The sequence below is a fragment of the Choristoneura fumiferana genome, chromosome 28 (assembly GCF_025370935.1).
Source record: "Choristoneura fumiferana chromosome 28, NRCan_CFum_1, whole genome shotgun sequence".
NCBI lineage: Eukaryota > Metazoa > Arthropoda > Insecta > Lepidoptera > Tortricidae > Choristoneura > Choristoneura fumiferana.
The window spans coordinates 6,726,851-6,738,895 of NC_133499.1; the positions used below are offsets into that span (position 1 = coordinate 6,726,851).

General features: G+C 38.7%; 1 protein-coding gene across 1 annotated transcript; it reads right to left on the reverse strand.

Annotated features, from left to right (window-relative positions):
* Nucleotides 1-6: 6 nt before the first annotated feature.
* Nucleotides 7-10,955, reverse strand: LOC141443797 (uncharacterized). Its single transcript, XM_074109161.1, is given in 4 exon segments — nt 7-1,574; nt 3,872-4,334; nt 4,337-4,522; nt 10,620-10,955. Coding segments are annotated over 4 exon segments (1,887 nt in total). The 5' UTR covers nt 10,689-10,955; the 3' UTR covers nt 7-405.
* Nucleotides 10,956-12,045: the final 1,090 nt, after the last annotated feature.

Consider the following 12,045-nt stretch of genomic DNA (forward strand, 5'->3'; position numbering starts at 1 on the left):
CAGTCTGAGATCGCCTTCCGAATCATAACTCCACTCGAAAAGCTAAATTTCCTTGTCATACATTTCACCAGTAATACCGATATAAGACAACGCACGTAAAAAGAGCTCTGGGTGGCTAGTGGAGGGGATACGTTTGCGCATCTGTTAACTAACAAGCCAATAGCGTGACGGCCGCGCGCGCGCTCCTACGCCCCCTCCCGCGTCCCCCACTGCTCCGCCGCCAATTTGGTCCGCGTCTCGCTAACTGCTCAGGTATGTCGCCAGGAGCTTTTTTACGTGCGTTGGTTTGTACAACAATGTTCGCTAAACGCCAATTATAGTAGGACACTCCATGATTCTCATAGATTTTATAAACTAAGCTCACAACAACCAGCGCAAGTTTGAAACTTATAACTAAACAAATCACTATGACACCTCCATATCTTTATCTTGACACTCGAAATCCTTTTTAACACTCAAATTCTGTATCACATCACCCTCAGTCCTAACATAGTCCAACTGCGCGTCACAATGCTTAAACTGCATGTGTTTATCGAGACTAGATTTCTGCACACACTTATACGGACACTGCGGACACTTCACAGATTTCTGCCGAGGCCTATACGGTTTCACTTGACTTTTTAAATCCACTTTCTCCCCATTTTTCTCGTTCAAATGCCGTTGCTTGTGCTTGGTGAGATTAGTCTTCTGTACGCAACGGTAGCTACACATATCACATGAAAACGGTTTCTGATCCGTATGCAAATACATATGCTTCACCAAATTAGGCTTCTGCACAGTTCTATAATCACAATAAGGACATGCAAACGGTTTGTAACCTGTATGTGTGCGTTCATGGACAACTAGATTATTTTTCTGAGCGCACCTGTAGTCGCAATATTGACAGCGAAAAGGTTTCTCCTTCATGTGTACGAGTATATGTTTGGCTACATTGTTCTTTTGCCCGGATTTGTAGTCGCAGAAAGTACAGGAAAATGGTTTTTCGCCTGTATGCGTGCGCTCGTGTATTTTCAAAATGGCTGGTGACTGGCATCTATATACACATTGCGTACAACTGAATTTGCCTAGTTTCTCTACAGCTTCGGCATTCTCAGCTGGCTCCGTGCAAGTCTTTGCATGCTGCTTCAGGCCACGTTTGGATGTGAACACATCACTGCATTTATAACACGAGTATTCCCCTTTTATATTCATTGATAGTTCTTCCTGTACCTTATTAGGTTCTACTTGAGTTTCCTTTTCAGCTGCGAATTCATTAGGATAATTAGCGTACAGTATTTTATTCTGATCGGTAGGTTTCAAATTTTCTTTAGGCTCTTCGGTCTTACGTTCCTTAGTTTCATCTCGTAACTTTTTAAATTCCTCATTATATGGGCTAGAGTTATCGAATTGTCTATGTACTACTAAGTTTTCAGGGTTGTCTCTGGTTGTTACATAATTTTGTACATAGTTCTGAGGTCGAGTATACAAGTCTAGTGAATTCAATGCTGGTATGCTGGGTAAATGATTGTTGTACACTGTATACATTTGTTCTTGATGCATGGTTTGGGCGGGGTCTGCATGAACTGACGTATGACCTGAAAAATATAAGGATTACATGAAATAAAGATAATAATGTACATATGGGCCTATGTGATAACACAAAGCTACTTTTATATCCCGAAATCTCTAAGTTTAGACATGAAATTTGCACGGATGTTTCTCACGCAACGTGCCATGACGTGTAATTTTGTTGAAATTTTCTGAATATTAAAGATATTTTACAATTGAAAACCCCAAAAATATCGTGACATACTATTTAATATAACCATAGTACAGTCACCAGCAAAACTATCTGACCCAACGGTGCATAAATATCTGATACGACACTATTTCTAGCCTCCTGCGGCCCTGGTCAATTTTTTTTATTCAACTACGGCAAAGCCAAAGGAAGAGTAATGATTTTTTAATAAATAAATAATACGTATGTTTCACCGTAGCATCAAGACTACTCGTCCGATTTTAATAAATAAGGTGTCAATCGATTCGTTGTTATGCTCCGGGTGATATAGGATACCTTTTTATATAAAATACGTGTTGCCATTTCTTATGACAGAAAAGAACCATTTAATTATTTTTTTTTAAGTATCACATGGCATTGTTGATGGCCAGTATCAAATTACGTACAGCCAAATAAAAAAAAAAGGTTTTAGGTTACTAACGTGTTACTATGTCTAGCGTTTGCGGACTACGAGAAAGCCTTTGATTCGGTAGAAACATGGGCGGTGCTTGACTCTCCAGCGATGCTGCATTGACTATTAGTTATTATATCGAAGTGCTAACGTGTTCGTATATAAACGCCACTATGTGAGTCCGACTACAGGAATAGAGGTCGAAAGCGATTCCCTTGAAAAGAGGCGTAAGGATTGGGTTTTTGGAATATTTTTGTATTTTTATTTCAACTCCAAATTCGTTACTTTTACGGGTATCCCGTGAAACCATATCGAAAAAACAAACTGAGACATTGATGCACAGAAAAACCAGAAAAAGAGAACAGCGCTGGGAATCGAACCCAGGTCCTCAGCAAGCAATCCGTGCTGCGTGCTATAACCCCTACACTGCCGCGGGACAGGAGTCTAGACACGAATTTCTCCTATGCACACATATCTCAGGTTGCTTTTTTCCACTACGCTACTTAAGCAGCAGCACTAGCGACATCTATGTTTCGCTCTCATCGAGAGACGTCACATTCTTTTGGGACTAACCGCTCACTCAGACAAGAGATGTCGCTACTAAGCAATCAAATTATGATTGGTTTTTTTTGGAGTCTTTTTGTAGTTTTTATTTCAACTCCAAATTCGAAACAAATATGAACCTCCGCAAAGTAACGTCTTATTCTTATTCAATCAAGCAATGTGGTCCCGGAGGAGCAAATTAATTGCGTATATAGTTCTTAAACATTTTCTTATTTCATACTTTTTATAGCGCGTTTATTCAGTTTTTTAAACTTTTTATTTTTTTATTTTAATAAATGGTTTTTGTCCAATGGGAAAAATTTGCCAGCGTCAAGGTTGAGAGCTACAAATGATATGTCGAGTTTTTTTTTACAAGCTTTTATTTAGTTTCAACCTGTCCCGTTGTCTGTCTGTCTGCCTGTAATCCAATCTTGCAAGTTAAATTTGACCAACTTCCAGTAGTCAGATTGACTTGAAATATATACTGACATCCTGGTAGTCCAGCCAGGATAGTTTTCGCAGGACGGAACTCTTCAACGGTTAATAGCATCGACTTGAAATGTGGCATGAAAATGTAGTTTGGGTGACAATGCAAGTACAGTCAACAAAAAAGCTTGTTTTAATAATAAAAAATTTATGATGTCTTAGCTTTCGTGATTTTCCCTCACAAAACTTCTTTTTTCTGATGGGGTGTTAAATTTTAAATGACCAAGTGCGGGTAGTTCGTGATACGAGTGCCGGTACTATTAGTGATCAAGTGCGGGTAGTTCGAAGGACTCGCGCTGCTAGGCAGACTTGACACCCCACACTTCAGTCTACTCGTGATCACGGCAACTGTAATGTTGCCGAAACGTCGAGGTAAATATTACTCGTGTGTGTTAGCGTGATAAGTCCTGTGCGTGGTATTTTGACCAAAATTTTTATGGTTAGGTTTTTGATTTATGAAAGAGTTCTATGTCGCATTACAATAAGTCCTATATAGGACACTGGGCCGCAATAGGTTAAAGCTGGTACGACGTGTCAGATGTTTTCGCACACTCCTGCCTATACCTACTACAAGACAGCTGTACTACAGGTGACTGTACAGCTCAGTGACGGACAGACGGACGAACAGTGTAGCATTTATTCTTCAGGTACAGAAACAAAAAAACAAATCTTACCATTCAACCCATTATTAACATTGGCTATTCCATGATTGACATTATCATAGAAATAACCGTCGTCTTCCTGCTCTGCTTTTATATGAAACGGCATTGGTATAAGATGATCGCCCAACTGCCTTGGATCCTCCAACCCGACCAACCTTTGGTCCAACCTTGGCTCCAACATGCTATCCACTAACCTCCGATCATCGCCCAAATGAGCGACACTCAAATCATTCAACTCCAAATCCCTCCCCAGATTCTGTGGCAAATCATTCATCCTCAAATCATGATTAATTCTAGAAATCTCCTGCTCATTCAACTGTATATTCTGCACTAGAGTATTCTGCAATTCTATCTCGTTCAAACGTAAATTAAGATTCTGATTGATTATATCCTCATTCCTCAGATTCTGGGACAAGTCATTGGTCAAATTTTGTACCAGGTCAATCTCTGACAGATTCCTTTGTAAGTGGGCGGGATTTCATTGAAATTTCTGTTGAAATGATTGGTTTTCAGCATAAGAGTGGATATCTGGCGGGGCGAAAGGGGCAGCTGGAAATTGTGGGCTATGGTCGTGTTGATGGAGGTTTGCATGGCTTGGTGTAGCTGTTCCATCGATATGGCGTGCTGGTAATCCGTTGTATCAATTTGATGCGATTTCTGGAGCTGTAACAAGACATTGGTCATTAGAACCTATATCTCAGCCTGAATACGACCAGATGGCCTAGTGGTTAGAGAACCTGACTACGAAGCTTGAGGTCCCGGGTTCGATTCCCGTGTCGGAGCAGATATTTGTATGAAAAATACGAATGTTTGTTCTCGGGTCTTGGGTGTTTACTATGTATTTAAGTATGTATCTATTTATATAATTATATTTATCCGTTGCTTAGTAACCATATCACAAGCTTTGCTAAGCTTACTTTGGGACTAGGTCAATTGGTGTGAATTGTCCCGTGATATTTATTTATTTACTAGCTTTTACCCGCGGCTTCGCACGCGTAAACTATTCGGTGTGGTAGCTACAATTGAAATTTTCGGGATTTTACAAAATTCCCCTGGAAATTTCCAATTTTTTATATCGTGGTCTTCATTGAGGTTGTGTTGTGAATAACTGTACAAAATTCAAGACTCTAAACCCAGTGCTGAAGTTTCAAAATTTTTCCCTATCCAAATTCAGATGCAAAATTCAAATTCAAATCATTTATTCAGTAAATAGGCCGCAATGGGCACTTTTACACGTCTTTTTTATACTACCAGAACTTTTGGAAAGACCATCATTGCCAAGAAGAATGCGCCGCAAGAAACTTGGCAGAAAGTCATTTTTTCAAAATAAAATAATTACAAATAAAATACTTAAAAACTACAGTATACAATTAAAGAAAAAATACGAAATAATAATAATAATAATACAGGGATGTATGGGGTCCCTTAGTTACAAAACTATACCGTGGGAATATCGGGATAAAAAGTAGCGTACTTATGTGTTATTCCAGACATACGGCTACCTACATCCAAATTTCATGCCTCTAAGCCCAGCGGTTGTTATTTCGACATTTTATTCCTAGGTATCCCGTGGTAATATCGACCCGATGGTCAAAAAGACGTCTATGTGTTTTTCTAGACATCCAGCTTCCTACATACCAAATTTCATGACTCTAAGCCCAGCGGTTATTATTTCAAGATTTTATCCCTATCCCGGGGAATATCGGATAAAAAAAAGCCTATGTGTTATTCCAGAGGTCCAGCTACCTACATACCAAAATTCATGGCTCTAAACCCAGTGGTTGTTATTTCGAGATTTTATCCCTAGGTATCCCGTGGGAATATCGAGTCAAAAAGTCCCTTACGTGTTATTCCAGACGTCCAGTTACCTACATACCAAATTTCATGACTCTAAGCCCAGCGGTTATTATTTCAAGATTTTATCCCTATCCCGTGGGAATATCGGGATAAAAATTAGCCTGTGTGTTATTCCAGAGGTCCAGCTACCTACATACCAAAATTCATGGCTCTAAACCCAGTGGTTGTTATTTCGAGATTTTATCCCTAGGTATCCCGTGGGAATATCGAGTCAAAAAGTCCCTTACGTGTTATTCCAGACGTCCAGTTACCTACATACCAAATTTCATGACTCTAAGCCCAGTGGTTATTATTTCAAGATTTTATCCCTATCCCGGGGGAATATCGGGATAAAAAATAGCCTATGTGTTATTCCAGAGGTCCAGCTACCTACATACTAAATTTCATGGCTCTAAGCCCTGCGGTTGTTATTTCAAGATTTTATCCCTAGGTATCCCGTGGGAATATCGGGTCAAAAAGTCACCTATCTGTTATTCCAAACGTCCAACTACCTACATACCAAATTTCATGACTCTAAGCCCAGAGGTTGTTATTTCGAGATTTTATCCCTATTCCGTGAGAATACCGGGATAAAAAGTATCCTATGTTTTAATCCAGGTTATAAACTAACTTTTCGCCAAATTTCATCCAAATCCGTCCAGCCGTTTCAGCGTGAAAGAGTAACAAACATACTCACTCACTCACTCACTCACTCACTCACTCACAAACTTTCGCATTTATAATATTAGTAGGATTATTATACGTCCCACAGCTGGGGGCAGGCCTGATCTCAGGATGATAAGCTGGCCCAGTGCGAAATGGGAACTTCACACACATTGATTGGCTTGGCATGTCTGACACAACAATAGGCGTATACAGGGTGTAACATTCATACCGGTCAGTATGGGAAAGTCTGAAACTATAATACATACGAGAAGTTTGCGAAGATCCGTTCTTAGGATAGGAACCATGTCACTGATTTTAATAACAAGACAAACTGCAACCATACATTTTCAAAAACTTGTACTCAGCTCGGGAATCGAACCCAGATGTTTTGGAAATAAAACTTACATTATTAAAGAATATGACATACAATGCATTTTATTCATTCTAGATACACTACCGATATCGAAATAGAAATAATGAATGTTTTATTTTTCAAAACGACCGAGTTTGATTCCCGAACTGAGTAAAAGTATTTTTTTTTTGTAAATGTATGAATGCCGTTTTTCTTCTTATTAAAATCGATGACATGTTTCCTAAGAACAGATCTTCGTATGTCTTATAGTTTCAGACTTTCCCATACCGACCAATATGAATGTTACACCCTGTATAGAAGGGGGGGCGTGTCTAATTTATATACACCCTGTATATAAATTTGACACGGATCCGCGTCTTAACAGTATGGTCTAGTGCCCACCCAAGGATGTTGGGCTACTGATTCGAAGTTCTATAATACTGAAATCATGACACAAAAATCCAGTCCAGACCCTCCCCCCCCTTGGCAAATAACCCCCTAAATAGATACGCCAATGGCCTACTTGTGCATTTCACGACGTAGACGTTTTGCCCAATAAGTCTTCCTGGAACTTATACAATTTTGGGATTAGATAAACATGTCATTTTGCATTATACTTGGTCAGTATACTACTGAGATGTTTTGAATGCCAAGGCTAAATGCAAGTACGGCATTCAGGACCCAACCCCTGGCCCATGCGTCTAGGGGGTTGAGTATTCCCAACCCCCCTGCTGGTGCGGAAGCCCCGCCCGGCTAAGGCTGGGGCAGCCGGCGGGTGTCCTGGAGTCTACTCATTCTCCCAGAGCACCCGAAAAACGGCAATAAGGAATACCGGAGGGTTTGTAGTGGGTAACCCTCCCCCCCTCCTTCCGCCAGGGAAGGAGGTTACGGGGGAGGGAGTCCCACATAACTTTTGCGTTTTAATTTTCCCACCGCAAGAAAAAGGTGACTGTACATTACAACATTTACAAGTTAAATGAAAGCTTGTAATTAATTGCTTGGTGTTTGCTTACATTATTTATAAAATAATCCATCATCAGTGTTAAGATATGTTTATCTTTATCTATTTCCATTTATTTCCAATTTATACTGATACTGATAGTAGAGGCACTTGAGGTTTTTGGTTTTTCACCTTTCATCTTATTAAAACCTGTATTATTATTAAAAGTCTTTTAAATAATTGATTAAATAAGTAGTTTATCATCTAGTTTATACAAATGTATGTACACCTGTAAAGGTAGGGTTTGGTGAGACTTCTAAAGTTGCAAGTGTGACTGCAACTGTAACCCAATCTCCGCATGCATGAATAAATCATTTCATTTAAAAAAAAATAGGTATTCCATGTAATACCCTTTAAAATACAATACAATACAAATATTCTTAATATTATAGGGATAAGGCCGCCTATAGCTTACCTTAGAAAATCTCTATGTATACACATACACAGTGTAAACTCTTCATAACGTCACTTGATTTAACGACAATAGTATTTTATGCAACTGTATCATAATAGGGGTCCTTAAAACACGAGTGTGGGTAATAGGGTCACATGAGTGTTTTAAGGCCTAATTACGTACAGTTGCATACAATATTTTATCTATATCCATATATTAAATCCTCTATCATGTGTTCCGCGAACCATTGAGAATGACCTGCATTAACGAGAACTGTAAGTATGTCTGCCCGCGACGACCTGCTGTTGCACGTGGTCGCGCCCCCTCTCGCGTACTTTATAAAGGACCAATTAACACTAAGAATAACAGCTGAATGTACTTTATAAAGTACAAATTGTTAATTGAAAAAATAATTCTAAGAATTTTGAACTAATATCCAAAATAGCAAAGCAGGTCAACCACGTCTAGGTCTTAAGCACTAAGTTTGTTAAAAAATGTCAGGACTCAAAAGGTTGCATACCACAAATCGGCACAAAAAAAACAAAAATCACTGGCCAAGTGTGAATTGGAGTATTTAAGTGTGACAAGCTCAAAAATTCTTAGTAATGGGTCCCGTCTGTTGAACTTTAAGTTGCTTAACAGTTCTAGACAACTAGGACTTTTTTCTTTTTAGTTTTTTCTAAGCAGTCGGGTTTTAGATTCTTTACTTTAATGCTAGCTGACTGGCAGACGTAGTCCTGCCCGGAAAAGGAGCGCCAGAATAAATAACATAATATTAGGTATAACAAAAGTAATGCCTGAGACCTGAATAAACCAAAACCAATTATCTTTTATTACTGCTGAACTTAGCAACAACAATGTCACACACAAATACTCTAATAATCCCTGATGATTGATTAAAGGTGCGACCAAACCACCGCTGTTTAAAAAACGGTGACAGCACGGAATCGCACCGTATGCGCACCGTTTATATCGCGTCCACACCGCTGCTTAAAATGCGGAATCGCAGTGACGTGCCGTAAACGTCAGGACTTTACTGAACAAAAGTCTTGTCTTTTACGGCCCGTCCGCCACTGCGATTCCGCATTTGCGTATTTTAAGCAGCGGTGTAGAAAGCATGCAAAAAAAACGGTGCGCATATGGTGCGTCACTGCGATTCAGTGTCATCACCGTTTTTGCAGCAGCAGTTTGGTCGCACCTTTAATCTTAATGACAGCATTATCTAAATCTTAAATCAGTTTCTAGTTCAGTCGGTAGTTAAACATTTTGTTTTTTTTTTGTTAATAATAGAATTCTTGATGGAAAATAAAATAATAATAACCTAACTAATCTCTTTTTGCTGACTGTACTTTTTGTTGACTGTACTTGCATTGTCACCCAAACTACATTTGCATACCAAATTTCAAGTCGATGCTATTAACCGTTGAAGAGTTCTGTCCTGCGGAGACGATCCTGGTTGGATTACCAGGATGTCACTACTAGATTATTGTATTGCCACGCAATTTACATTAGTATTCCAAATTTCAAGTCAATCTGACTACTGGAAGTTGGTCAAATTCAACTTGCAAGATTTGATTACAGACAGACAGACAGACAGACAACGGGACACAGGTGGCACTAAATAAAAGCTTGTAAAAAGAATGCTACTTCATTTTGGATGCCAGCTTATTTTAAGCAGACTAATGAAGCTGTGTATTACTTATTACTCTCTAAATAATAACTAGCAGCAAAAGTTTGAAAAATTGTTTTATACAAAATTAAAAATTAAAACATTGTCTTTGCCCAGTACTGTATGTGATACAGAGGTTTTTCCATTACTGGGGGGGCTACAACGAAAATCGAAAAGCAAAGTTTGTATTGTACCATCCCTCTCACTCTTGTATTAAGTTATGTGTCAGCTGGATGGCAAGATACAAAGTTCAAATTCTACACTTTGGAGTATAGGGGTTGGGCAGAGATTTTATTTTAATGAAATCCAAGCAAGTGGAGATAAATAATACATGTTTACTTTTTATTTATTTCAGCTGTGAGAATAGATGTTTTCTATTGACAATAGGTATATTCTATTCTCCTGGAGACTTAATGGAAGATAAAAAAACGCATTCAAATCGGTCCACCCGTTTCAGACCTACAGTGCCACAGACAGACACACAGGCACACTGATACACAGATTTTTGTGTTGGGGGTTAAAAAGGAAAGAAATGGTGCTAACTCTAGTTCGAAATGCATCTTTTGGACTTTGTATACAAAGCACTACCCAGTTGAAATGCGTCTCTGTCAAATAACTATCGGGTGCTAAAAACGTGCCAGTGTAAACATTTGATTAAATAATTAAAAACGCGTGGTTTTTTTCTCATTTGATACCAGTGTATGAAATAAAGACTGGCACAATATTTTAATTATTCCAATGGAAAAGAAAAAAGGGCTTTGAATGAGTGGTATTGTGGCTTTGTTACGCTACGCGTTATTCGTTGAAATAACTACATTAAAATAAACTCAATGTTTTACTCACGTTTTCCAGATATGTCTTGTAGTGTTCATCATCAATTACCGCTTGTTCCTCACGTTTCACGAAATCCATGCTTTTTCTTACATGAAACAGGGAAATTAGTAACAGAAAACAGTTTTTTCCGAACAATCAAATTCTAACCTCTAACACCCTTTAGACTCAGTTAAAAATAACCCTATAAAGTTCTTTTAAACACAATATTAGAAGCTGATTTACTTTAGTTTATAAAATTATTTAGTTCTACATTTTATAGCAAAATACATGAAACTACAAAATTCGTTGTCTAATAAAAATCTACCGAGCGAAAGAAAGGAAGCTGATCATAGGCAATATAGAGTTTACATCAACGAACATCTGTCCGCTGTCCGCCTTGTGCCTTGTGCCTCGCCAAGGGGGCTACTACCAAAACCGTCGCTAGTGTAGTTCCGTCTCTGTCATTCTCCTCTTGAAAAAAAACATGCAGGAGAACGTGAGAGGGATGGCACGATACGAAATTCGAATGACAAAACTTTCACTTTCGATGTTTCGAATGTCGTAGAAATAGACCTTGACTGTGTGTGGGACTGCCATGTGAAATCCTTTATACCCCGGGTGTACCCCGACGCCAATGATCGTAACGTAAAAATAGATGGATCGTAGTCATAATAGTATTTTATGCAACTGTTACGTAATAAGGGTCCAAAACAGGCAAAAATCGTCTTACGTAATAAATGAATGGCCCCTAAGCAAACCAACAAAAAGTTGGAAAACCCCCACATTGTCATTTCTAAATTTAATATCTCAAAAACGTCTCAACCGATTTCGATAAAATGTCTAACAAACATCACTAGAAACCCTGCTTTCAAACAAAAAAATCCGCAGTCAAATCGGTTTACCCGTTTATGGGCTACGGTGCCACAGACAGACATACAGAATTACAGACACACATAGTAGTCAAACTTGTAACACCCCTCTTTTTGCGTCAGGGGTTAAAACATACCAAAGTAACTTTTTAAATCGAAAATACGTTCTATCTATGCATACGTATTAGAATAGAGGCCCATTTAAATTGTGTTGATTTTGATAGCTGTTCCAAATTTGAAACTCATTACAGTACTTACCATGTTTGATACTGTAATGAACATTAACGTTACCGTTGATACCTACTACCAAAGACAAGAAAGTTGTCATAGTAAAATCGATTGCTTAATGCTGGTCATTGCCAGCGGTTTTTGAACGTATAATAGAGGACTTATAATATGCCGTAGATAAAAAGACGACCGGGTGGCCAAGTGGTTAGAGAACCTGACTATGAAGCTTGAGGTTCCGGGTTGGATTTCCGGCCGGGGAAGATATTTGTATGAATAATACGAATGTTTGTTCTCGGGTCTTGGATGTTCAATATGTATTTAATTAAGTATACTTTAACTAGTTTTTGCCCGCGGCTTCG